Genomic DNA, 27,900 nt, shown 5'->3' on the forward strand with positions numbered 1-27,900 from the left:
TAATTTTAGCTCAGTGCGTAGGAGCTGTTATAAGTTGAACAGCTTGCTCTAGCCTTCATTAGAGAAGAAGCACAGTTTTTGAGACTGGTGGAGCTGGATCAAGCTGTGAAAGTGATTTGCTTAAAGCTGGTCATTAGGGTTATAAATCTGGTCTCTTTATTTTATCTTTTAATTTTAACTATGATTATAACTCTTATTATTGATTTTATTCTTTGTTCTTTTTTCCTTTCTTGCCAGGTTGATGACAGTGATCTGTCAAATTCTATAAAGGAACAGCATGGAAACTGGCATCCTGAATTGTTAATGGGGTCATGGCATTCACATTGTCATCGATCACTTGTGTGGATTTAACCACTGAGAAGCAACAGAAGCTGAAGGGAAGGTATCAAGAATTACTATTGAAGGTAATTCACACCTTTGTATCTACCTAATGGCAGTAGCTTTTGTCTATGCGTGCACCTGTATATACATGTTGGATTTTGCATGAATATAATTGCTAGAGTACATACCAGATCATACAATTTGTAGAATTCATGCTAATTATATTTTAAATTATATTTTAAACTTAAAACTATTTAAAATTATAAGAAAGAATCTAGATATTAATTTTGATATAAATGCTTATTAGTTACAAAGAGATGTTATTATCCCACCCCACCCCCAAAAATTGTGCTAATAAAAATGACTTGTTGATTTTATAAATTTACATTTTCATTTATTTCTATTTTGTCACACTGCTCATACAAAGAACTGCAAACCTTGAAAGGAAGAGTGTTCTTAGTCCTCTTAGTCCTTAGTTCATTTACAAAATCATGTTCAATTTTCTGAATTTCTGACCACAGTGTATGCTATACATTTTCTTTTAAAATAAACCAGAACAAAGATTAGAGGCATCTCTTCAGTATGAATTACTGTTTACAAAAGAAACACAACAAAATTTATATCTATCAAATAACCATCATTATATAGGCAGTAGGACAAATAGTAAAATTTGTTAAGAACATATTGTCTTTCTCCAATATATTTTCCTTCTTACTTTTTTTTTTCTTTAAAACATAGTGGGTGAGAAGAACAAAAAGTACTAAATTATTCATGAGATATATTTGACAACCAATCAGTATGGAGGTATCAGAGTGGTATTTTATGAATATTTTTAATTTTAAAAGCTATGCTGAAATTCTGTACAAATAACTTGTGAAATGAGAGCAAAGCGTTGCTTTTAAGATCTTCATGAGAGCTATCTAATAAGAGTTTCTGGGAGGATTTTAACAGTATGGGAGAATGAGATGGGATTTGGAAAGGGCTTTTTAATTTTATAGTGGAGCTGTCAGTTTGATGTCTATCCGTGAAGAGTATGAGATTTTTAATGCCAAGTGAAGAATTAATATTTTTATTGAGTCATTATTTCTTTAAGATTGTCTTTCTTTCTTTCTTTCTTTCATATGTGTGCACATATGAATGATTGAATGGGTTGGTATGTGCTGATTCCTTTTCTTTTTCAAAAGAGATTGTATAATAGAAAAATGTATATTTCTTGCCCTGCCACACCTAAATTGGTTACTACTTTGTGGCAACATCTTCCTGGTGAAACTTTTCTTCCACATGTGCAAATTTTGCAACTACAGAATGAAAGATGAGGGAGATAAATAAAAATCTTCATTTTTCTGTTCTTTATTGTGATTATTTCAGTTAATCCAAGCTATTTGTTCATGTTTAAACTCTTTAGCCTTCACCTAGAATTCTTCAATCCACTACTGTGTGAATTGTACTGAATTCTGTTGGGTTGTATTATGCAATAAAATGGGAATAAAGTGATATAAATTTCTGCCTGTCTATTGTTTGTTTATGACTTGACATTTTAGGTCATTAAAAACTTTTCTTTAAATTTCTGAGAATGTCTGAGCAAGATAAACTAGAAGAAGTTGGAAATGAGCTAGACTCAGCTCTCTCTCAACCAGAGAATTGCATTCTTAACAAAACAGAAAGTTCAGAAGTAGATGAAAAAGAAGGATATGGCAAATCAGACCAGGTAATAAGAATTGGCATATCTTTTCTAATAAAGCTGAATTCCTTTTCTCATTTTAATTTTATTAGATATTATAATTTTAGATACCCTTTGTTCATTTTCAAATATTAGTATGTGGTGAATGCTTCTGAAAGATTTGCTAATATTCGCTAACATGCTAACATACATAACAAGAAAGAAATAGGATAAAAATTAGACGCAGAAATTTTTATTTAATCTGGACCATATAAATAAATTTACTAATATAGAAACAAACACCTTTATGCCTTAATAGTATCAGTGACAGAGATAAAGGCAAATTATTTGATAGCTACCATATGAAGTGCTATTATTTTTATTATGCATATTTTCTACTAATACATTTGAATGTGTTGTCACTTGTTTTTCACAGTTACAAAGTGTTAACCAGAACCAGCAGAAAAAGAGATTCAAGGTAGAGGTTTTGTCTGGTTGCTCAGAATTGCAATAAGTTGGCTTGGGATAAAATTTTACATTACAGGGCTGGTAATGAAAGTTTATAACTTTCATTTAATTTATGGTTGCAGATTTTTATTTAATTTTTGCCTCAGTACAGTTTGCTGCTCTTTTAATGAATTGATTTGTGTAATTCTGCTATTTAAGGGGGGAAATTACATTACATTTATTTTTTCTTCTCTTGCCAAACTTCATGCTTTCATGCTTACAGATGCTTTCAGCTTACAGATGTCTAGTTTTCAAAGATGGAAAGAGACAATTAAACTATACTTTCTTATATAAATATATAAATTAATTTGTTGCAGATAAGTATCATGGTTTTGAAGATTCAAACTTTTGATGAAAGTTTACATTGTAATTTAATCAAGTTTTTCAAAAGTACTGATTTATTTTTCAGATATCCTAATTTCAATTACTCATCCATTATTCTGAGAGCAGCTGAGCAGTTTATTCTTGCACACCAGTTAATCTCTTTTTTAGTTTTATCATCTATGCATGTATGTATGGATATAAACATACATACATGCTATTATATTATTTGTTTAGAAATTACTTTACTTCTCTATTTCAGTCGGGAGGAAAGGGGAAACTTGTACGAAGCCTTGCTGTTTGTGAAGAATCATCTCCTCGTCTTGAATCAGACACTGACAATCAGGTATCTAAAACAGTTTTCTAAGCAGCATGAATAATTTTCCTTTTCCTGTGCATGATAACAGTGTACATTTATAAAAATAATAATTTGGGGGAATAAAAATGGCTTTTCACATGAGCATACTTTATTTTTAATGTTTTTAGTATATTTCTTTGATATACATGATCAACAGTATATCACAGGGTATTATTTGCTCTTTTTTTCCAGAGCCCCTGAAAATTTCAACAATCAAAAGGAATTCAAAAGAATTCAGATTAATATTTTTTTTGAAAAATCAAAAAGTTATAATTGTTATTTTCTCTAAGGCTATCTCCTTTAAGGATACACCAGATATAAGATTGAATCACTCTGGCTTCTAAGTCATACAAAATCTTCATAGAAAATCTTATTGTTTTAGTTTATAGTTACAGCTCAATTTTTGACCCTATAAATAATAGTAATCTATAAAAAAAAGTGCATTGTATTCCAGATGGTTTATTTTTCTGATTCCTGGAACCAATCTTTCAATATTGCAAAATATGTATTTTATGAGTCTGTAGTAGTATTGTATGATTTAAGTAAAAAATAATAATATATTTCAGAATTTTGTCCATTTTTCCTTTAGCACTTATTGCAAAAAACTTACATTTCTATTTGCTTAAAAACATAAATTTAACAAACACAGAAACCAAAAGAAATTATTTCTTACTTGAAAGAAAATTATTTTTCTCAACCTTTTTTACTTGAAGATTCAGATATTAATTGAAGAATGAGATCGGCCCTAGAGAGGGAGAGGAATGATGAAATGAATGTTCTGTTAGCTCTGTTAGCACAAACTTCTGTTAGCACAAAAATCAAATCACAGTTAAGTGTACTTTTTAAAAGTTTCCTCTATTAACTTGAATTCACTTCTCCTCTGGAGAGGTTTTTTTTTCTCTGTCTGTTTTTTGAATGACCAAAATTCACTGTTCCATATCTTAATAAGCTGTGGGGATTTTATATATTCTCTTGCTGCACTAAGATGATATTTATGCAGTATAACAATCAACAGGTTCTTTTATCAATTGTGGGTAGTTATTTTGAAAATGATTCAAATATTTGGCTCAACTTGCTTTATTATAAATGTATGGCTTTTGTTATGCATTTTATTTGTATTTTTTATCATGTCAAATGGAATCTGAAAGGAGAAATATATAAATATATCAGATTGTACTAAATGTTGCATGATAGTTTCTGATGTTTTCTCTACAAATGAAAAAAGAATGTTATATTCTATAGGGATTAGCAAACTTAGAAGCAAACATCTTTTCTATAATGCCCCAGTGCCATTTCTTATCGTCCTTACTTGACTCACCATAACATATCACTCCAAAATGCAAGGATTAAGTATATTCTCCTACCAAAGCTGCATATTGAGGATAATTGGCTTCATATATTAATTAAATAACAAATATACTATTTGGTTTAAAGACTGATGAATTTTCCATAGAAAAGTTAGATCAGTATATTCATTTCATTGATTGAAGGAACCTGGAAGAGTTATATCAATGGAAATGGATTCGTTTTAAAGTTAAGTTGGATTTTTCCTTATTGGTTTACCTAGCTGTTTACAAAGCACAGAGTAAGTCATCAAAAAATGTATGGTACATTGCCAGAACTATAGAGTATGGATTGTACTACAAACCTGATGTTTGTATTATATTTGAAAATTTGCCTTGATTTTCCTGTGCAGGAAAAATCTTGTTTACCTGTATTACTTGATCAAAAAGTTTACCTGATCTCACACTCTGTCCTTATTTTAAAAGGAATGTGGCCTCTAACATTGTTATATTGGCTTATTGGTGTACTACTGCAATTCAATATTTTGTGTTTCTTACGCTTAACTTGTATGAATGTACTTATCAACGTTGTAATTTTGTGATTGAAAAATGTCAATAAAAAACAAATATAAGAAACAAACACCGGATTTTTCAACGACTCTGCAGTTTTCCTGTGTGTTTATTTCTAATGCAAAGACTATATAGTGATGCTATGTTATATGTATGACGTAGAATATATACAATGCAGTATGCTTATATGTTTGTATTAAATTGTTTGTAGTCTGTCTTTCCCCCCATTTTTTTTGTAAAACAGCAAGTGCACTTAGGAATCACTTTGACTTTAGCATAAACAACTGGAGATGTGAAAGTCAGTTAAAACTTTTTCCATTAAGTTCCATGAATATCATTTCAGTGAGTCTTAGCCCACAGTATTGGATTGTCTTCAGCAGAAAAGCATTTAGTTCTTCCTTTTCCCCTGACATGCATAATATAAAAAAATACTTTAAAAAGAAAAAACATTGAGCATAGATTAAATTTGTAAGTATTTACAAAAATGATTATACTATTTCATAAGTTAATTTATTTAGTAGAAAGCACATTTGAGTTCAAATTAGTACAGCTTCATGTAAATCTTCAAGCATTGCTAATACAAATAAAATTAGCACAGAGCTTCTCTGATACTGCTCCAAAGTACATGTAACTGGAAGCATGCTAAATATTTGAGAAAACTTTAGAATCAACGCAGAAATTCATGTTATATTTTAATTTACATTTTAATTAATAAGATTGGGCGTAATTTGAACTTTTCATTTATCAACATTAGTTATAGATATAGAATAGGCCTTTTTCAAGAAACAACACATTAATAATTCCTGGTCTAAAATAAAATTAACCATACATATGAACATTGTCAAGTTCTGATTATTACATTCCTAATTTTAAGTACACTTAATTAAAAATGTCCTGTATTTTTAAAGAAATTGAATATTGTCTATTTTTTCCATTAATTTTTTCAATCAATTTTCACTGAGGTGAATTCTGATTTCAGTGTCATTTTAATATAAATAATTTATAGTTAACATCCTAGGAATAATCTCTTTATGCTTTTATTAGGCATTTTATTTAAAATGATTCTTATTGAATCTATTGCAATATACTGCAAACAAATGAAGAACTATACATTAATTTTTTTAAACTAAATTCTGATTCTCAATAATACCGACTAAATTATTATACTCAGTGATACTGTACTATCCAACCAACCAAAAATTATCCCTAAGAATACATTATATTTTCTTAAGATTAAGTGTATCAAATACTGTTTGGCTCCAGCTTTTCTAAGCTTGCACTTTCCTATGCATTTGGGAAGCCATGCCAGTTTTCTTGAATCTGGCCCTAAATTATTATATTTTTTTCAACAGGAATCAATACAGCTACAGCTTTCAAACTTCCCCAACCTACGAGAAGAGGATAAATCTAGTAAAGATGAATCTGAGAAAGGAAAAGAGAAGGATAAAAACAAAGAAAAAAATAGAAACAGTGAAAAAAACAAGATAAGAATGTTATCAAAAGGTGAACAAAAGTATTTAAGTCATTATTTAGTCATTTATTATAGTCACATGGAGACATTTTGAATGTTGTATTTACTTTTGTCTGTATTTGAATTAGTTTGTATTTTTTATATTCTGTACTTGTTTGTGGGATTGTGGTATATGTATAGTTTATATATTAAATGTAGAATACATATATATTGGTATATAACAAATGTGATATACAAAACAAATTCTCTTTACAACTCTCTTTACATCTGAAATATGTGCTGAAGGGATATTTTAAACTTTCAAAGTCATAATAATTTTGACAATATGTACACCCATATAAAGAGACTTAAATAAATACATAAAGTGGAAAAATTTGTTCTCTTCTAAGGAATACATTAATCTTCCCCAAAAGTTTTTTGAGATCAGCCATGGCGGACCACAGCTTTTGCAGTTTGCTTCCTTCTCTTTCCCACCATAGAGATGCTGCTGTATTGCATCATCAAAACTGAAAATATATGTAATATTTTTCATAAAAATGATATACAAATGGCTCATTAGGAATAGTATAATAGAAAGTATTATTTGTAAGTCAATGCATGATATATCCTATCTACATATTTTCAACCTGATACTGAAATCCATAAGTAGAGTTTATATTAAGAAGAGAAGTGGAAGCAGGGCAGGGACAGTGTGAAACGAAAGAAGAATACACACTAACTGAGTTGTTGCTTAGAGGAACCTATACCCTGTGCTTGTAGACTTTTCTATCCATTATTGAAAGTGCTCCAGCATAGGAACTTATTGATGTAATAATAGTTTGCTTTGCATGTGTTATCACTTATTTAACAGAAGCATTACCACTTTCTTCCTTGACAAATAATTTCTTGTTTTTAGACTTTTTCACACATGTTACACTGCATAATTGTAATTAATTATTATAAATGTCACATATGTAAAATATAAAAAGTAACATAGAGGTGACTATCTAAAAAAATTTCTAATTGCAGTGAATTTATCCTCTAATTGAGGTGCACAGTAGTGACTTCTTTTTATGCATCCAAGAAAAAAAGCTTAAATCCCAGGTTTTTGGAATGTCCTTCATTCAAACTTGCTATCCTTTCAGCTAAAGTGTGTTGGATTGTGATAGCTAAGAAATGTGTTAAAATCCAGCTCCTGTAGTTGCATTTATAAATTGTCCTTAATATTTTATGTTACTTTCATTTTTTAAAAAAATTATGATTATATTTTCATTTTGTATGCTATATCAATAAATTCATGTTCTATTACTATGATAACTTTCAGCATAAAAATGCCATAGAAATAAATAGTATATAAGATTATCTGCTTGAAATATCCAGTCCCGACAAATGATGATGTCATAGGCTACCTGAATGAGATTTTTATTTTGTTTCAATCTAGCACTGATGTGCTGACAGTCCAATTTAAATAAATACATTGAATCTTTACAGTAGTAGTAATTTATACCATAACTAACTAGAATCTATATGCATTTTCTGTCAATTACTGCACATTTGTTCACCTCATTGCCTTCTAGGATATTATTATGGTATGCAAACTTTTTCTTTCATGATAACTAGATCTGGAATACAAGCTATGTAACTGTTTTAAACATAATGCTTACATTCTAATTCTGGAATTCATTATGGATTTACTCAAAGGATATATATTTAATAGATAATTCCAGGAATTTTTTTTAAAGATGGTGACAGCAGTTGCATGTGTTTGTAGATGGTGCTCCGAAGTGTTGTGCAGAGAGGGTTTTGGAAAATTTGGAATGTAGTGATTGGTATGTGGAAGAGTGTGTAGAGGGAAAGGCAAGAAAGAGATAAGCTTGATAAACTAACTGAGAGGCTGGAATTTGTTGAAGAAATAGAGACATGAAGAAACTGATAAGGCCGAGAGCTGGAAGAGTGGAATAATCAGAAAGTGGCAGTTGTAAAGTGAGACGGTGAGTCGGAGCAGAGGAAGTGAATAATTTTACGATTGTGTGGCTTCCCTGGACTCCCCCTGGACTCCCCTGGCTGAAGCTAAACCTTAGTCTGAGAACCCAAGACTCAGCAGCTGCAACTGTGAATTGACGGTGTGGGTCATCTGATGGAGGTAGAGCTGACAGAAGAAAACAAGCTTCTCTTTCCTTTGTTGGCAGCTGGGCCTACTTGTGCTTAATAATGCTGTGGAGAGTGGCAGACTGTCGTTGGGATTTCCTGAGGTTAACTGGCAAGTGGGAACTTGGAACTGTGAACTTCATGAGACATTGACACAGCTGCTAAATATCTCGTGCAGCATAGCAGGCCTTCTGGCTATTTTTCTGGCTACTTTCTGCAATCTTGCTTCTGCAATCCTCTGAATGTTCTGTAATCGGGCTTGGGAAGGCTGCTTGGGGAATCCTGGGGCTGGAAGGGAAAGTTGAGTGAGAGGTTAGTGTATTGGTCCTTTCCCCCAGGTGAGAGCTGGGGAGAAGGAGTGGCTCCCTGCTTGGTGGGTGAGAGCAACTGGGCAGGGTACCATTTGTGCATTGAGTGGATGTATTCTGAGTGTTTTGGGAGATATGGGGGGGCTGGATGACCCCTATGCAGCAAATGAGGAAGGGGTGATATGAGTTTGAGGGTGCTGAGAGCAAGTGCTATAGTGCCTGTAAGGCTCACCTTTCCCCCAACAGCCTATCAGTGGGAGGAGGTTTTTCCCTTTTTAAGGAAGAGTGTTGGTTTTGGGGGATGGAATGGTTCTCAGGGAAGGCAGAGGAGAGCCTCCTATTTTAGTGGTGTTGGATAACGGGAGATATGGAAGACAAGGGGGGCAGCCATGGGAAACACCACCTTGGTGTTTAGTACCGATCTAGTGTTCTGCCCCCTTACATTCACCTCATTTACCTGGTCTGCTGATAATCACACAGTGACCCTCTTTAAGGTGAGCCAAGGTGGCCTGAAAGGATGCATTGAGAAATTTGCAGATTTTCTGGAAGACAAAATTGCTTGACTTCATTCCCAGTTAGATGCCAGCATGGTTGCTAGTCTGGTTGAACCCCTGAGGCAGGTTCTTGCCCAGTTATCTGGGAACGGTTTGGTCCTGTTCTTCCTGAGGAAGGGACAGAATCCTAGGGAGTATGCGTGCAAGCATTTGTGTTTTAGATCCATGATCCTCCTGGCTTGTGAAAGCTTCCCAGGAAGTAACAGGCGGGTGGATTCTGATGGTGATTAATGCTTTCCTACAGGAGGGGATGGTGCCACAGCACTTTAAGGAGGCTGTGGTCTGCCCTCTTTTTAAGAAGCAATCGCTGGACTCTACCTGGTAGGATAATTTCCGATCTGTCTCCAATCTTCCCTTTTGGGGGAAGGTTGTTGAGAAGGTGGTTGTACGACAGCTCCAAGGTTTCTGGATGAAACGGATTATCTTGACCCCTACCAGTCAGGATTCAAGCCTGGATTTGGGACAGAAATGGTATTGGTCGCACGTTTGGATGATCTTTGGCATCTATTTGACCTCGCGGGGCTTTCGATACCATCGATCATGGGATTCTTCTGGGGTGGCTTTGGGGAATGGGAACAGGAGGCCTTGTGCTGTCCAGGTTCACTTCCTTCATCTGCGGCCACTCTCAGTCAGTGTTGATAGGAGGGGAGAGATCCAGCCCTTGCCCACTGCTTTATGAGGTTCTGCAGGGCTTCTATTCAACATTGATGTGAAGCCGCTGAGTGAGATCATCCATCACCATGAACTGAGGTATCACCAATATGCTGATAATGCTCAGCAGTACGTCTCAGCCCGTAGTAAGTTAAGTGTTGCTGTGTCCTCCCTCTTGTAGTCCCTGGAGGCTGTTAGGGGCTGGATGGGGAGAAACGGCTTGAAAATAAATTCTTGCAAGACTGAGTGGCTTTGGGTTTGAGATTCATTGGCTCAGGGAGAATTGCCACCTTTGGTCTTGGATGGGGTGGCACTACCCCAAACAGACCCTGTGTGTAATCTAGGGGTTTTTCTGGACTCACAACTCCTGCTTGAAGAGCAGGTGGTGGTTGTGTCCAGTAGGGCCTTTGCACAACTGCGGGTTGTGCACCAGTTATGCCCTTTCCTGGACCAACAGTCCCTGCTCACAGTCACTCATCCCCTAGTCACTTCCTATCTTGACTATTGCAACACGCTCTTCTCCCTTGTAGAGCAGAATCTCCAGTTGATGCAAAATTCAGCAGCCCACATGGTTTTGTGCAGATCCCGGTGTGCACATGTATCACCTTTCCTGCAGGAGCTGCATTGGTTGCCGATTTGCTTCCGGGTGCAATTCAAGGTGCTGGTTGTCACCTTTAAAGCCCTTCATGGCTTGGGACCAGGTTATCTGAGGGACTGTCTCTTGCTGGTCACATCTACCCAACCCATCAGAGGGAAAGGCAGGGAATGTTGCGGGTCCCATCCCTGAGGGAGATACACCTGGTGGGGCCCAAAAAAGGGGCCTTCTCCGTGTTGGCTCCGTCTCTCTGGAACATCATTCCCCCAGAAATTAAAATGGCCCTCACACTAAAATTCTTCCAGAAGGCGTTGAAGACCTGGTTCTGCCAATGGACCTGGGGAATCCAGAGCGGGATGGAGCCCATTAAAGGGCTCATGTGACCTGCTGTAGAGGCAGGGGTGGGAGTTGGGGAGTGGTTTTGTTATATTGTACTTTATTAATTTATTTGATTCTTTTTGTTAGTTTTTATTGTTTTAAATGTGATTTTATATTCTGTAAGCCACTTTGAGTCTCCATAGCGTATAGGCAGCAATATAAATTTTATAAATAAATTGAAAACAATTTATTTGAATGACAGAATCAAAATATTCTTATCTTTCACACACACACACACACACACACACACACACACACACCACAAAAAACTTAAATGATAGATTAAGTGTTTATAGGACCATGTGTCAACTAAAAAAAACTTCTTTGGTCTTTTTAGTTGTTAGCAGAAAGCAGGGGGAAAACAGTGCATTCCTTAAATGCTTGAGATAATTGCTTTGGCAACCGAAGCTTCTGGCTTGCAAAATTATTATTGGAGCGCATGATTGATGACTCTTGGCTATGGATGTGTCTCATTGGAGAATACACATCCAGGGGGTGGGGGGTAGACCAAGGTCAAGGGTGAAATGAATGATGCGTCAAAGTCGGCTGCAACCGGGAAACGCCAACATGTCAACTCCTTATAAATCAATCTTTTTTAGATGCGGCTAGAGACTTATGATTTGAATGGGGGTGCATGTTGGAGTCTTGACAGCGTGGTGGTTCAGTGGTTAGAATTGCAGGCTAATTCTACTGACTCCTGGCTGCTGGCAGTTTGATTCTCAGTGGCTCAAAGTTGACACAGATTTCCATCCTCCCCAGGTCGGTAAAATGAGGACCCAGATTGTTGGGGGCAATATGCTGACTTTGTAAACTGCTTAGAGGGGCCTGTAAAGCACTGTGAAGCACTGTATAAATTTAAATACTATTGCTATTTTATTTTAATATACTGTATGTTTATCATTCACTGTGTTTCTTTAAATAGAAACTACTGATTTCTCAAGATATTCTACTTTTGTAGAAATTCTTTAGCTTATTTTAGATCCAACCAGGTAAACACAGCCAAATATGTATGCATATAACACACACACACAGCATTGGTCCTGACAAAACCTAGGCTTGTAGTTTAGCAGTAAGTAAGTTATATGCTATCACATGGATGTTATTTATGAACAAATCAGGGAAAGAGCTTCCATGTTTTGTTTCTCCAACCCCCAGTCAGTAATAATCCAATAGTGTATACCAGCAATTTTGGAATAGTGTAATATGCAAACAAATCCAAAGGTACTTTTGTTTGTTATTCTACGTTTTACATTTGCTCAAGCAAATGCAGTATCTCCAGAATTCAAGATATGCCTATTATTTAACTCATTTATTTTCAGTTTGTAATTTATTTTTTTAAAGCTTAATATTGTATATTAAATATTCAGTTGTGCATGCTCCCCAACACCCCATTTTGGCTGCAAGAGGCACCACGGGCCAGTCCTTTGCTATTTCCAGGCCGGCCCTGCCGGCCAGATTTAAGCACCCTATGGGGCTGGATATGGCCCATGGGATTTGAGTTTGACACTCCTGCCTTAGATAGAAAGAACAGGAGGAAATGAACACAAATTTTACTGCGTTAATGGCAGTTATGTGTCTCATGTCAAACAAAACTGTGTACCAGAATTCTTGTGTTTTAACGTTTACTTTCCTTCTCATCAGGGCTCTTTCGTTCTTTGGATTATATTTTTGTAGCCCAGTTCTTGGAGGAAGATCTGAAGCCATCTTGCAATACACAGTGTGGGCAATATCTGATATTTTTTTCATGAGAAACTCTCATGTTTTTGCATGTTATCTTGAAAATCAAAATAACCATGAAGGGTTTAGTGCAAATAACAGTGAAAAATAAATAAATAAATCACTTTCCATGGAAAAGTTAAAATAAAATGTATAGTAATGTAATGTACATTAATTCAGGAATTATGTTACAATATGAATAATAACAGATGAAATATCTAGATTTAACCTATAACTTCTGGTGGGCAATAAATCTTTGGGGAAACTCATGATAAATTTTACAGGAACAGAAAAAAAATGTCTCCAGATTTGGGGTTATTTCTCCATTTCAAGACTTTTTTACTTCATGAGAAACATATTTCTAAATGGAATAGGTCTTTTGTTCATGGAAGAGCACTCATTGAATCATATACTATTTTTCATTGGAAGCCAAATCCAAAGACTCATTTAGATTAGATGAATCATTTTAGATTAACAGAGTTGGAAGGGACCTTGTAGATTGTCTAGTCCAACCCCCAACCAAGCAGGAGACCATTTCTGACAAATGGCAGCCCAATCTCTTGTAGAAAGCCTCCAATGATAAAGCTCCCATAACTTCTGAAGGCAAGCTGTTCCATTGGTTGATTGTTCTGTCAGAAAATTTATCCTTATTTCCAGGTTGAATCTCTCCTTGATCAGTTTCCATCCATTATTCCTTGCCTGGCCTTCAGGTGCCTTGGAAAATAGCTTGACCCCTTTCCTCTGGGAATTCATGGCATTCATATTTAAAAAATAAATACAAAATGAAATAGAGATATAGCACATAAGGGAAAAGATTAACAGATAAGTTCCACTACCTATCATCCACCAGCTAGGGTCTTTTCTGAAGAAAGGCACGCTTAGAGCCAAGTAAATCTTCATAAAGAGAATATTAATGTCATTAAATAGATCAAGGATAACTTGTTGAGTAGGAACTTTCCCTTTGTATCTGTAATCTTAGCTGTTGCAAATTCCCATAAAAGCATTTCATAGAGCAATATTTTTATTATTATCTTTTCACGATAGTGAAGATTCTAACATTTGACATTAAACCAACCTGCCAAAATATTTTTGAGTCTAGTTTCTTCAATGAATGAAGTCAGTTTGGCTGGAATGATTAAGTCAATTGGAAATAGTCTTTATTGTTAACCTCCCAAAATCCAAATTTTGTGTGTTGTGATTATTGACACTTGAACATAATGACAGTAAGACTTAATTGTGGAGAACAGCCTTAAAATAATCACCCTCTTCTCTGAACAGTACAGCATAAGGGATATGTCATATTTATAGCTATACTGAAATCAGAGGGTTGATACAAATTATAATTTTTAAGAAGATTAGTGTCTTGTTAGACACTTTTATTTTTTTAAATACAAGGATAATAGAATGTACACTACTATCTATGTAAAATACCTCACTTAGGTACAAAAAAATTCTACGTTCTTTTTTCCAACCTATCCTAAGAGCACTATGCCTGCATTCTTTTTGAATAGGAAACAATGAATTCTTCCATTAGGAAAGGAACTTAAACGTATTTGTGATACTCATAAATAGAACTCAGACCTCGAATTTCTTTGGTGTAGTATCAGAAATATTTCAGACATTGCTGCCAGTTTTTCTGCCCTCAGATTCAATTCTTTTTTTCTTATTTTTCTTTTATTAACAGGGATAGAATGATATTATTAAAAATGGAGCAGGAAATCATTGATTTTATTAGTTATGAGAGGTAAGTTTGTTTTCAGTACTTGTTTCTTGTTTTGTGACATATTTTGCTTAAAACATATCAGAAATATATTCTCAAAACAATTCTATTGTATTCTTAAGAATATAATTATTAATATATGTTTATCAGCGTACAGTAAAGGGAATGTTATATATTCCTTAATCGGTATATATTGACTTTATTACAGCTCGTCCTGCCCATTACAGTTGTAAGTTGTAACAGTTGTAAAGTGGTTCATCATGTGACCAGTCTTATTTTACAATTTTTTAAAAAAATTAAACACTCTGTTCAGTTTGGTCTATAATCAGTTCATTATATCAAACATTATAAACATCATATAAACATCACATTTGTAACCATTATCTTCTAAGCCTATTAATCATAATGTTTGCTTATCCTAATTATTCAATATTCATTGTTTAATTACACATTTACTTCATCTTTACCTATGTATCTTCCTTAATTCTGAATTTCTAACTTCTGCTTCTATTTTCTAACCATTAATAAAGTAGTTCCCAAGTTAAAAAAATACTATTTTCCCCAATTCTAATTTCTATAATCATTCATAATAAAACAACTCTTGTTGCTGTACCTATCCCTTATCTCTTGCCTGTTTTCATATCTCAACTCTTACTGACTTCTTGGCACATCTCCCATATTTCTTCCTTGGGATCTTGTATCTCCTTATGTCTTGTATCTTCTTATACTTCTCACTTGGGATCTTGTATCTTCTTATATCTTGTGTCTTCTTTTATCTTGTATCTTCTTATATTTCTCCCTTGAGATCTTGTATCTTCTTATACCTGTCCTTTCTTCTGATCTTTCTATTTTCTTGTCTACTTCTTGGATTTCATGTTCATTATTCAATGTCATTTGCTCATGGTTTTCTGGTCTCATAACTATGTCATTTATCAATTCCTTTATCTCCCTATGATTCCTTATCATCATTTCCTGCGTGCCTTGGAGCATCAATAATATTTCTTTTAGTAATATACTTATTTTCCCTTGTAGTTGTTCCATTTTGTTTTATTTTAATGCATTAAAAATTACTCAATAATTGTGATGACCCATAGTCTCTTAAAATAACCCCAAACCCAAAACATACATTGAAGTCCGGTAAGGCCTTCAACTTAACTTCACTGTTTTATTAGGCACAGTTTAAAGTCACAAAAGTAAATAATGAGGCAAAAAGAAAACCAAAACAAACCGCATTGACGAGAGTTCCGAAGCAAGCCAAGATAACTAATCATAAACTCCAGGAAAATAACTGAGGAGAGTCCATGGGAAGAACGCCAGCAAAGATAAACCTCTTTCAAAGTAAACACTTAACTTTGACTCCAGCAAGCCACGAGGAGGATCATGGTAATCTCCTCTTGAGTAGACCTCGCTTTTCCCTGATCCTCTCCTCCCTGCGTGACCTAGGATGGATAGGGGATGGGCCTGGATCCTCCTCTTGACTGCTCAGTCGGCCTCTGCCTTTCCCCAGCCTCCTCCACCACCTCTGGAGCCACACTCCCACTCCCTGTTGGCTGTTTCTCCTCTTCCTCAGAGTCAGTCTCCACCAGGGGCATGACAATAATCTATCAAAATCCCACTATCCCAATTGTTCATCACACCAAGAAAGCCAATATTAGAACAGTTCATAAAATAGTCCCATTGCAACCTCCACTTAATTTCAAAACAAATTCAAACTGTTTCACACTCTCACCCTGTCCAGCATATTTGTAATCCTCAAGGTTCTAAAAGTTAAATGTTTTCACAGTCTGTCTCCAAACACCGTATAATCAATTTGCAGGTATTGTTCAGTGCAAGGGTCGCCAAACCTTTGGACCTCAGGGACCACCAAACTTATGGTTTTAAATCCCAAAGACCACTAATACGAATTTTTAGGATTCAAATTTTTTAACAACTGGTTCTGTGGGCATGGCTTGTTGATCATGTGACCGGGCAGGCACGGCTAGGTGGTCATGTGACTGGGTGGGTGTGGCTAAGTAGGCATGACTAGGTGGTCATATGACTGGGTGGACGTGGCCAATTTTAGCAGTCCATTTTGCTTTTGTTCTTCCTAAGGCGTACTTGCTGAACCCAAGGCATCTATTTATTTAATAAGACTCCTGCAAGGGAAAAAGAGCACAAATTTTCTTGCCACTTGCCCAACTTCAGTACAACAGCAGTTTCAGGCTCCTTAAAATAGGTCATTAAAAAAGAATAAAACAAACAGGATTTCCTTCAAAATAACTCCTGATCATATGTTTCAGAATACCACACAATAAACCAGACCAAGAACTGCACCAATTTAGACTGTAACTAAAAACCCCAGATTTGGCAAAGAGAACCATTCTAAAATCCATCAGCATTGCATTTCTCTGAATGCACCATATACCTTTATCTTATGTATTGTAAATTGATTTCTGATGCATTTAACTCATGGTATGACCTTTTGCTAGTACTTCCAGCAATATTAATTTGTATTTCTTACTTTATTTAAAATGAACAGATTTCAAATTATATAAACCCTATTGAGATTGTCTGCAGGCAAACACAAACCCCACCGATTTGCTCTCTCACACACACACCTCAATCTGCTTTGAAAGGTAAATATTATATATAAAGTACATGTTACAGGCAATACCTTAATGCTGATGAAATCTAAAAGAGGCCAGATCAGGAGGACTGACCAGAAAGTGACTCCCTGATAACTAAGGACAAGTCCTCAAGTTTCATTTAGAATTGGAGGGATGACAGAGAGAAAAAAAGAAAACATTTAAAGTTAAATGGGCTTACTCTGGTAATTACACAGCTAATCAACTTAGGTCCCGGAATACAGGCAATGAAACAGCAACAAAAACACACCCACCTCCTCTCCCATGTGGCTGCTTCTAAACTAAAGAAGGCTAGCAATTGAGCAGGAAAGCTAGAGTGGGAGAGATCTTTATCAAAATGTTCACCTTAGAAATCACACACACACAAACACATGCAAAGCAGACGAATCCAAAGTCTGGACCCTTACAAGCCCAATCACTACCTCCTCCATTCCCACCTCCTTTTCTTCCGAATCCAAAGGAAAAAGCTCCCAGCCCAGAAATGACGCTCCCAGAGCTGGAGGAAAAAAAACCTGGATGCAAGGGGGCATGCATAAGCACACCAACGTGCCTACTGTCCCTTTCCTGTTGTTTCTTTTTTTTCTTACTCGTATCCATTTCATGTATTCATAACCATGTTTATACTTATACCTGTTATCTAATAATCGCTTGACAAAATAAAATAAATAAATGAATAAATAAAACTTTAAACACTCAGGGAGAAACCCCCTCCTCCTCTCCCACATGGCTGCTTCTGAACTAAAGAAGGCTAGCTAACAAAGTGGGATAAATCAAATGGCAGCCAGTCAATGTCAGCCCTGGGGATTTAAAGTTTGGGCTCCCCTTTTTCTTCCTTCCTTCCTTCCTTTCCAGCGAGCATCAGAAACTGCTCTTGGTTTGCAGGGTCTGAAATTTACTTTCCCTTTCTGCCTTTGCCCATTTCCCAGCCAAGGGATGCTGCTTCTTTTGCTACCTCTCCACAAAAAAACCTCTCTTTCTTTCTCCTTCCTTCCTTCTCATCTTCCTTCCTTCCTTCCTTTCCTGCCTGCCTCCTTCTCATTCCCATCTCATTCCGGAGTTTGGCAAAGCTGCCAATGGCCATGCTTACCACGGCTGTGACTTTTCCATGTGGACTGGGGTTGTCGTGTCCGTCGCAAGGAAGGAGACTCGGAGCCAGTGACTTTAGTTCAGCTCATTTATTGATTCCCGAGATCGGCTCAGGTCCGAAAGAAAAACGGCGGCTTTTATTCTTTGGCCGTGGCGGCCGCGGCCAATGGCACTGCTTTGAATCTCCCGCGATCAGTTTCCACCAATCGTGGGAGATTCGCAGCGGGTCAATCAGTGCGGCTCGCCGACCAATCAGCTCGCCGCGCGTCTTGGCCAATCACTGCGCGATTCTACAAGAATGATAATGACCGTACAGAACACCCCTCCCCTCTTGGTAGGGTCCCACGTAACGTAGTCCCGTAAGTAGGCGGGGCTACGTACTTGTCTACTTGACCTGCGCAGGTTAGTTGGTGCTTGGCTCCCGGCCGGTTTGGTCGGGTTCTGTGTTGCTCTCTGCCCTGTTGATGGGACCGTCTGGAAGGCTGAGCCGGGCCTTCGTCGCAGCTCCCTCCCGGTCTACCCGGTCTGGTTGAGCTGCGGTTTCCGCTCCCGCCTGGTCTTTCCGGGCTGGTTGAGCTGGCCTGGCTGCTTCTCCCTGGTGAGGTGTCGAGCTGGCTGCTTGCCGTGAGTATTCCTGGTTTTTTTCTCGTGGGTTTTGGTCCTTGGGGCCTTCCCTCCCCTCTTGGTTTGTGTTGGGGGTTCCTTCTGTGTTTGCTTCTGTTTGCGTGTCGGTTGTGTTTCCCGTGGCTGTTCTTGACCTTAATTGGTCGATGTGTCGTTTCCATGCTCGTCCGTCGGTTGTCTGTAAGTGGTACGAGCGTGGACCTGTCACTTGGGTTATGGTTGCTGGTACCCAGAGTGGGTCTCCGGTGAGGTTTTTCGCGTATACTGTGTCGCCTGTTTTAAATATTCGGTCTTTGCTTGAGGAGTTTGGGGGTTTTTCTGGGCTGTATGTGGGTGCAGTCTGTCGAGTGGGGACCTTAATTTTCTCCCCATCAGTAGTTCTGCCGGGCTTTTATTGGTTGTTGTATTCGGGGTTATGTGTTGTATGAAAAGCATTTTGTTTATTTTCTCTTGGATTTCCCCGTTTTCTATCTTTTGGATAGTTTTTTTTGTAAATTGAACCATCCGTTCTGCCCTCCCATTTGCCGCCGGATGTGCCGGCGCTGTCAATGCGTGTCGTATCCCCCGCTCCACTAGGAATTTTTCGAATTCCAGCGAGGTAAATTGGGGCCCGTTGTCGGATACAGTGACGTCTGGGAGGCCGTGGGTTGCGAATAGTTTGCTGAGTTCCTTGGTGACGGCCTCCGGGTGGTAGTTCTCATGTTGCTTACCTCCAACCAGTTGGAGTAAGCGCTCTACCATGATGAGGAAAGTGTGGCCTTCGTGGGCCCGGCAAAATCTATGTGAATCCTGGACCATGGTCCCCTAGGGGTTTCCCATTCCAGGATTGGGGCGGCAGGAGGGCTGGGCCTGGTTTCCTGGCATCTGTTGCATGCTGCCACCCAGGCCTCGATTCGTTTGTCCATTCCTGGCCACCAGGCGTAACTTCTGGCCAAGGCCTTTGTCCTTACGATGCCTGGGTGCCCCTCATGCAACAGTTTCAATACTTTTCCCTGTAATTTTTCCCGGAATAACAACCCGTGTCCCCCAAAGTAAACAACCTTTTGTAATGACAGTTCTGTTTGCGGTTCCGGAATGTCCTGAAGGTTTCGTGTCGCCCTTTTCGGGCCACCCTTCTACCCAATGTAATACTCGTGCCAGATGTTTGTCTTTATTGGTTTCACGGGCAATGTCTGACGCGGTTATGGGTAGATCGGGCAGAGTCTCTATGCTAAGGGTGGCCGCCGTGGGTGCTGGGTCGGTGTCCAAGTCCGGTAGCGTGTGCGGCTCAGGGCGTCTGCATGAGTGATTGTCTTACTGGGTGGGTGTGTGAGCCGGTAGCTGTAGGCGGCAAGGAATTCGGACCACCTTGTCATTCTTGGGGATAGAATGTTCGGGTGGCCCTGTTCCCTGCCAGGATTCCCAGCAGCGGCTTGTGGTCGGTGACGATGGTGAAGGTCCGGCCGTAGATGTACTGGGTGGAACCTTTGACGGCGGCAACGATAGCCAGGGCCTCTTGTCCAGCTGACTGTAGTTTCTTTCCGGTTTGGTGAGGGTCCTTGAGAAGAAGGCGATGGGTGCTTCTTTTCCATCGGGAGAGTGTGGCTGAGGACGGCGCCGACGCTTAAAGGGTGATGCGTCGCATGTGACAGCTAGCGGTAGGGTCTCGTTGTATTGGATGAGGACGGCATCCAAGGTGAGCAGGTCCTTGGTTTTGTTGAAGCGCGCTTCCTCGCGTTTCCCCACATCCACGGGCCGCCTTGTCCAGGAGCCTATGCAAAGGCTCCGCCACGGTCACCTTTCTGGGGCAGGAAAACATTGTAAAAATTAAGCAGTCCTAGAAATGCCTGTAGTTCCGTTTTATTCTTCGGCCTGGGGGCTTCCTTGATTGCTCTGATTTTTTTCTCGGTTGGGTGAATTCCGTGCCGATCTAAAAGGTACCCCAGGAACTCGACCCTCTCGTGTGTAATTGGCATTTTTCTTTTTAACCTTCAGCCCCGCATTTTTGAATTTTGTTAGGACCTCCTCAGGCGGCCCTGCAGTTCTTTTTGGTTGGCTGCCGACACCAGCACGTTGTCGAAGTAGGGTACCACCCCTTGATTCCTTGCAGGAGTCTCTCCATGAGGCTCTGAATATTCCTGGGGCCACGCTGACTCCAAACTGGAGTCTCTTACAGCGGAAAGCCCCTCGGTGGGTTACTATGGTTTGTGCCTCGGCAGTTTCTGCGTCGACCGGCAGCTGCTGATAGGCTTGCGCCAGGTCGAGCTTCGCAAAGACCTTGCCTCCTCCCAGTGAGTGTAGGAGGTGTTGCACTACTGGGACGGGGTAGGCGCTCTGTTGCAATGCGCAATTGAGGGTGGCCTTATAGTCCCCGCAGATTCTCACCGACCCATCGGGCTTGACTGGGGTGACTATGGGGGTCTCCCATCGGGCATGGTCGATTGGCTTGAGGACCCCTTGTCTGATGAGCTTGTCTATTTTCTCATCGATTTTTGGCCGGAGTGCAAATGGTACCCACCGTGGTTTCAGGCGTATTGGGGGAACGCTGGGGTCTAGGCTGAACGAAATAGGGGGCCCTCGGTACTTGCCTAGGGTGCCGTCGAACACTTCCTGGAAGTCCCTTGCGAGTTGGTCCTCCCAGTCGGCCTCCCCGATGTGATCGATGCCCGTTATTTCGATTCCGAGCGGCGCGAACCACTGTAGTCCCAAAAGGCTGGGGCGGTCTCGGTCCACGATCGTCAGGGGAAGCCTTGCTGTGCGCCCTTTGAAAGTTACCTCGAACTGGCCTGTTCCGACTACCGGTATGCGATTCCCCTGGTAGTCCTTGAGAATTAGGCTCTGGCTTTCCAGTCCTCTCCGTGGATTGTGGGCACCAGGCGCTTGATTTCCCGCCATGCAACCATGGAGAGGTAGGACCCGAGTCCACCTCCATCTTGCATGGCTCGCCCTCGATGCCCACTTCCACATATACTTTCCGGGCGTCTGCGCTGGATGAGTGGCCGATGACGCACCGTCTGGTGGGTTTCCTCTCTCCGCCCGGTTCCCGCCCTCGCCGGCCCCATCCGTCTCGGTTCCATCGGTTTCGGCTTGGCGGTCTCTGGGCCTGGGGGGTGCCGTCTCGCCCCGGTCGCTGCCGCCTCGCCGCCGGGGCTGTAGTTCTTCTTGAGTCAGCAGACGCGGGCGATGTGGCCTCTTTTATCGCAGTGCCGGCATATTGCATCGAAAAATCGGCACTCCGATCGAGGGTGGTAGCCTCCACACCCAGCGCACGGTTGCCCCGACTTACGACTCTGTCGATCGCGCCGGTCTTGATCTGCCTGAGCCGATGCACGCCCTCTTCCTCGTCCGTGGTGTCGGAGGTGGAGTCGAGGTCGCCATGGTGTGTGGTGGTCTCTCGGCGCTTGCTTCGGAGCGTCTCGGTTGCCGTGCCTGCCTCGGTGGTCGCGTTCGGTCCCCGCGCCGGGCCTCCGCATTCGAGCCGCCGATTTCCGGGTCGCCCGGCTGCAGTGGCGTCTGCAAGGACCTCGGCGAGGGCGATGTCGTCTTTTGCCATCAGCCGGCTCTGGAGGACTGGATCTCTGAGCCCCAGGATGACGCGGTCTCTGAGTGCCTCGTCCATATCCGTAAACCCACACATGCCCCGAGATTTCACAGGTCAGCCACGAAGTCGCCGATGCTCGCCCGCCGCTGGTCTCGCCGATAGAAGTCGTGCTGCCTGATGAGGGTGGGCACGTTGGGGGCATAGTGGTTTTGGAGCAACGGCTCGAGATCGGCCCAGTCCATCATTTTTACGTCCTCGGGTTTCGCAAGGGCTTTCGCCATCTTAAACACTGCGGGCCCGCAGTGTGTGAGGAAGACAGTTCTTTTCTTTTGCCCGTTTGCATCCTTTAGATTGCTACTTTCGAGGAACATTAGGAATCAGTTGGTGTACGATTCCCAATTCTCAGTAGCCGGATTAAAGGGTGTGGGCGGTACGATGCTGGCCATCTCTTCGGTCTCGTTTCCTCCGGACACGTGTTCGATGGGGATCAGGGTTGGGATCCCACCTTCGTCGCCAGTGTCGTGTCCGTCGCAAGGAAGGAGACTCGGAGCCAGTGACTTTAGTTCAGCTCATTTATTGATTCCCGAGATCGGCTCGGGTCTGAAAGAAAAACGGTGGCTTTTATTCTTTGGCCGCGGCGGCCGCGGCCAATGGCACCGCTTTGAATCTACCGCGATCAGTTTCCACCAATCGCGGGAGATTCGCAGCGGGCCAATCAGTGCGGCTCACTCGACCAATCAGCTCGCCGCGCGTCTTGGCCAATCACTGCGCGATTCTACAAGAATGGTAATGACCGTACAGAACAGGGGTGGGGGCAGTCCCAGTGAAAGGAAGGCCACACAGGTTGCAATGTCAGGAATTTTTGGCATTCCAGCCCCCCAGAAGTCTTCTGCCAGCCAAAAACAGGCAAGCCTCCCTGGAACCTCAGGAGATGGGGTGTGGGCCTGTGTGTGTGGTGGGCGTGGGGCGCACCCCTACACGGCCTGTTTTTTGGCCTTGCAAGTCTCCCTGCACTTATCTGGGAGCCAGAACCAGGTGCATGGGGACTCCTGGGAGCTCAGGGGCCTTGGGGCAACTGCCACTGGGAGAAGCAAAGGCAGAAAGGGGCAACAACAGTCCCCTCCTCTGGCACCCGCTCTCCCCATTAATTCTTCAGTTTTGGATTGCTCCTGCCTCTCTCTTTCCTTCTCCCCCTCCACCCACCTGGAGACAGGCAAAGAAAGGGAGATGGAGCCATGTGCAGCTCTCAGCTCCTCCAGCCTTCACTGCCTCACCCAACACTGAAGCCTCGGAGATGCAGGCAAAGCCGCCATAGCTGTAGCACTCAAGTTGGCTTAGCATGCTCGCTCTTGGCACCGGCGGCAATGGGTACTTGCTGCAGCCATCCTGTAGAAGCACGAGCAGCAGCTGCTGCCTTTCTTCCCAGGTCTTTAATACCTGACTTGCTTCTCCACTGCTGTCACCTCCTCTTCCAGCACCTCCTTCTCTGAGTAGGGCAATTATGAACTAACCGAGCATGCTAAGGCAACTTGGGTGCTACTGCTGCAGGGTTTTGCCTGAATCTCCAAGGCTTTGATTTTGGGAGAGGCAGCAAGGGCTGGAGGAACTGAGAGCTGTGCAAGTCTCTGTCTTCCTTTCCTTGCCTGCTTCCATGTGGGCGCGCGGGGGAATGAAAGAGAGAGAGAGGTGGGAGCAATCCAAAGCTGGATAATTAATGGGGAGAGAAGACAGCGGGCGCCAGGGGAGGGGACTGTTGTTGCCACCGCCGCTGTGTGTGGGAGCTGGTTGGCACGTGCATCTCATGGACATGACTCCGGGGTCCCTTGAAGAGCCAGGAGACACAAGAACTGCATGGCCCAGATTAATTGCTTTTGGGGGCCATTTCTTCTGCGGCCCACCAAATTTTTTCCACAGCCCAGCGATTGGCAACCACTGGTTTAGCGTATTCCAGCTTGTCTGTCCTTGTCCTAGTCAAAACAACGTTCACTTTCCCCCCCCTTTTTCAGCTCAATGATATCTTCCCTGGCCAGTTGGTCTCTCTCTTACTCTTTTTCTCTGCTGTTGCTGCGAATAAAATGTCTTCAAAAAATTTTTTTCAATTATTTTAATATTTTCAATAATTTTTCTAAGTCCTTCAAATCCAGGTGACAATATAATCCAATATTTTAAAACAATTTAAATTGTTGAAAACAAGCCAGTCCAGTCTATCCTGTATCTTTAAGGTTACTTCTGTCTCCATTTTCCCCCCTTTCCTTTCCAGATCTAACAGTGGCTCTGGTCTTAGTCGCCGCTATTCACATCAGTCGAGTCCCACTTTCCAAAGGGTGTGTTTTAGGGAAAATTCCACGGCCAAAGTTAGAAAATCCTTTCCTACCCAGATCAAGCACATTGTCAGAATCTTTTCTTTCTTCTCTTCCATTTCAGCTGTCATAGCTTTGGTTCAGCCATAATGGCCGTCTTCTCTTCCACCAGTTCAAGGACTTTTTAAAAGTCAAATGGGGAGACTGCACTCTCCCCATGACCACCAAAGCATCCCCTCTACCTTCATCACCCCATCCAGGGTGACTTTCGGCCCTTTAGAGCCTCCTGGCTTGAAGAAATCAGTTGGACTTTGTGGAGCTCTGCTTATCCACACTACTTTGTTGTGACGTCAGTTCCCCTCTCTTCATTTTACAATCTTTTATGCAGTAGTTGTGAAGAGAACACATGGTCAACAATCAATTGCTACAGTGGTTAAGTGAACTCATTGTTTAATATGGGGCATTTTTGCTGAAACTGGAAATAAATTGTGGTTTCCGGCAAAAACATAAATCACATTCACATGGCCACAAAATGCTGTAAACAGCTCTAAATGCAGACCAGTTGTTGAATACCCCAGTCATTGACTATGGGAGGGGATGACCATTAGAACTTTGGGGCCAAGATGTAAACACCTTTTGGGTTCTATGCAGGAATGGAATTCAAATTTCTTAACCACCAGTTCTGTGGGCATGGCCTAATTTGTGGGTGTGGTTTGGTGGTCATGTGACTGGGTGGGCATGGCTAGGCGGTCATGTGACTGGGGTGAGTGTGGCTAGGTGACTGGCAAACCAAATATAAGTGTCCTCGCTTAATGGGCAGTTGCTTAGCAAGTGTTCTAATTTACGACTGACCTCCCCAGAGCTACTTGATCTGTTTTTGGTGTTTTGACAGTGATGCACACACATACACGCACATGCACACACACTTATGACCAGTTACAACATCCCACACAGTCTTGTGACTGAGGTTTTCTATGTTCTTTGCCAGTTTCCAAGGCCTGGGGAGCCCCGGAGAGGGCCAGGGAGGGCCGGCAAGCTACAGGGAGGCCCGCAGAAAGCAGGACGAGGCCCAGCGAGCTATGGGGAGGCCGAGCTAAGGCAGGACGAGGCCCGGGCAGCTATGGGGAAACCCTCAGAGGGCAGGACAAGGACCGGGAGCTACTGGAAGGACCGGCAAGGGCAGGATGAGGACCAGCAAGGTATGGGGAGGCCCAGCGAAGGCAGGCCAAGCTATGGGGAGGCCCACGGAGGGCAGGTCGAGGCCCAGGAGCTACTGGGAGGACCGTTGAGGGCAGGGTGAGGACCAGCAAGCTACGGGAGGCTTGGCGAGAGCAGGGTGAGGACTGTCAAGCTAGGGGAAGGCCCGCGAGAAAGCAGAGTGAGGCCCGGCGAGCTACGGGGAGGCCCAGCAAAGGCAGGACAAGGCCTGGCAAGCTACAGGAAGGCCTGCGGAGGGCAGGGTGAGGCCCGGGCAGCTATGGGGAAACTCATGAAGGGCAGGGCAAGGCCCGGGAGTTACTGGGAGGACTGGCGAGGGTAGGGTGAGGAACAGCAAGCTGCGGGAGTTCTGGGAGGGCAGAGCAAGGCCCGGGCAGCTATGGGGGAAGCCTGTGGAGGGCAGGGTGAGGGCCAGGGAACTACAGAGAGGCCTGGCGAGGGCAGGGCAAGGCCCAGCAAGCTATGGGGAGGCATGGTGAGGGCAGGGTGAGGACCGTCAAGCTCTGGGGAGGCCCGCGGAGGGCAGAACGAGGCCTGGGCAGCTATGGGGAAACCCACAGAGGGCAGGACGAGGCCCGAGAGTTACTGGGAGGACCGTCGAGGGCAGGGTGAGGACCAGCAAGCTACGGGGAGGGCAGAGTGAGGTCTGGCGAGCTACAGGGAGGCCTGCAGAGGGCAGGGCGAGGCCGTGCAAGCTACGGGAAGGCCCGGCGAGGGCAGGGTGAGGCCCAGCAAGCTACAGGGAGACCTGGGGAAGGCAGGGTGAGGCCTGTGGAGAGCAGGGCAAGGCCTGTGGGAAGCCCGGGGAACTATGGGGAGACCCAGGGAGAGCAGGGCGAGGCCTGGGGAGGTACGGGGAGGGCAGGGCAAGGTCCAGCGAACCACAGGGATTTATGCTATGGGAATTCATTTATGTATGTATTCAGGTTTTCAGTATGTCTACTATTTTTATCATTAATAAAAATAAAAATAAATTTTTTTATCATTATACATAAAAATATTATTAATATTATTTAAATAATTTTAAAATGTTGATGGTATATAAATAACTGGAAAATGAGTGGAAATAAATGAATAGAAGAAGCAGAGAATTCATAATAAAATCTGTGTGATTTTAGCTGTTTAAAAAGTAGATTGCTATTAATCCATCATGTCAGGGCAGCATCATATTGAGCCCTTTGACGTTTTGTTCCAGTAATCATTATAAAAAGTTTCTCCAGATGTCATCGTATCAGCGAATGCTAGTGCACAGATTGGCAGCTTGCTTTGGTATGGATAACAATGTGGATCACACTGGAAAATCTGTAATTATCAACAAGACCTGCAACATGTAGTACTATGTACAATGTAAGTACTACCTCTTTTTGTTTTCTGATTCCCCTTTCCTAAAAATTCTGTATGCATTTTATTCATTATTTCCAAGTGTTTCTTTATACTTTTATTTTATTTCTTATACTGTATATTGAGTAATTAATTTTTTTCCATTCATTCTCACTTGGATAATCCCAGTCTCATTCTGAAGACCACCAAATTCAGAAAATGTCCTGAAGCAAATTACTCAGTGGACAAGAAAATTGTTTTGTATTGTGCCTCTACAATGAAAAGTTATTTTCCAACTTTTTTTTTTCAAACAATTTTTATTATTTCCCACCAGTACAAATCATAATTACATTTTTAACAGCATTTGCATCAGCATTGAGTATTGTCTTATATTTCCATCATCTATTCGTACATATCACTAATAATTATTATCTTTACTTATATTTACTATTAATACCTAGCTTTATCTATTTATCTTTATCTTTACTATTAATACCTAGCTTTATCTACATATCTACCGTATGTATCACTCTCTTGAGATTTCTCCTATGTAGTCATCTTTTTCAATTCTTATCTCTCTTTTCTAGCCACTCGTACCATCTATGCCAAACTGAGTAATAGTCAGATTCTTCTTTTTCCTTCATTTTTAGTGTGAGCATATCGATTTC

General features: G+C 41.4%; 1 protein-coding gene across 3 annotated transcripts; it reads left to right on the forward strand.

Moving 5' to 3' along the window:
* Window positions 1-80: 80 nt before the first annotated feature.
* Window positions 81-27,243, forward strand: ARPP21 (cAMP regulated phosphoprotein 21). Of its 3 annotated transcripts, none has more exons than XM_026679534.2 (7): window positions 81-404; window positions 1,894-2,029; window positions 2,418-2,459; window positions 3,072-3,155; window positions 6,373-6,523; window positions 14,505-14,564; window positions 27,124-27,243. In XM_026679534.2, the coding sequence occupies exons 2-6, from the start codon at window positions 1,895-1,897 to the stop codon at window positions 14,513-14,515; spliced, it is 423 nt and encodes a 140-aa protein (XP_026535319.1). In that variant the 5' UTR covers window positions 81-404; window position 1,894; the 3' UTR covers window positions 14,516-14,564; window positions 27,124-27,243. The 3 variants fall into 3 exon arrangements, with proteins under 3 accessions (XP_026535319.1, XP_087804180.1, XP_087804179.1); XM_087948054.1 differs by having other exon boundaries at window positions 27,133-27,237; XM_087948053.1 differs by lacking the exons at window positions 14,505-14,564; window positions 27,124-27,243 and having other exon boundaries at window positions 6,373-6,646.
* Window positions 27,244-27,900: the final 657 nt, after the last annotated feature.

The sequence above is a fragment of the Notechis scutatus genome, chromosome Z (assembly GCF_049901735.1).
Source record: "Notechis scutatus isolate UNSWTSFEM ecotype Mainland chromosome Z, rNotScu1.2, whole genome shotgun sequence".
NCBI classification, from domain to species: Eukaryota; Metazoa; Chordata; class Lepidosauria; order Squamata; family Elapidae; genus Notechis; species Notechis scutatus.

What these genes read in the sequence shown, in the direction of transcription:
- ARPP21 (XM_087948053.1), top strand. Translation starts at nt 1,895, where the DNA reads ATGTCTGAGCAAGATAAACTAGAAGAAGTTGGAAATGAGCTAGACTCA. An exon ending in GATATGGCAAATCAGACCAG is followed by an intron (nt 2,030 to 2,417) that starts GTAATAAGAATT and finishes TGTTTTTCACAG; the next exon opens with TTACAAAGTGTTAACCAGAA. An exon ending in AGCAGAAAAAGAGATTCAAG is followed by an intron (nt 2,460 to 3,071) that starts GTAGAGGTTTTG and finishes TCTCTATTTCAG; the next exon opens with TCGGGAGGAAAGGGGAAACT.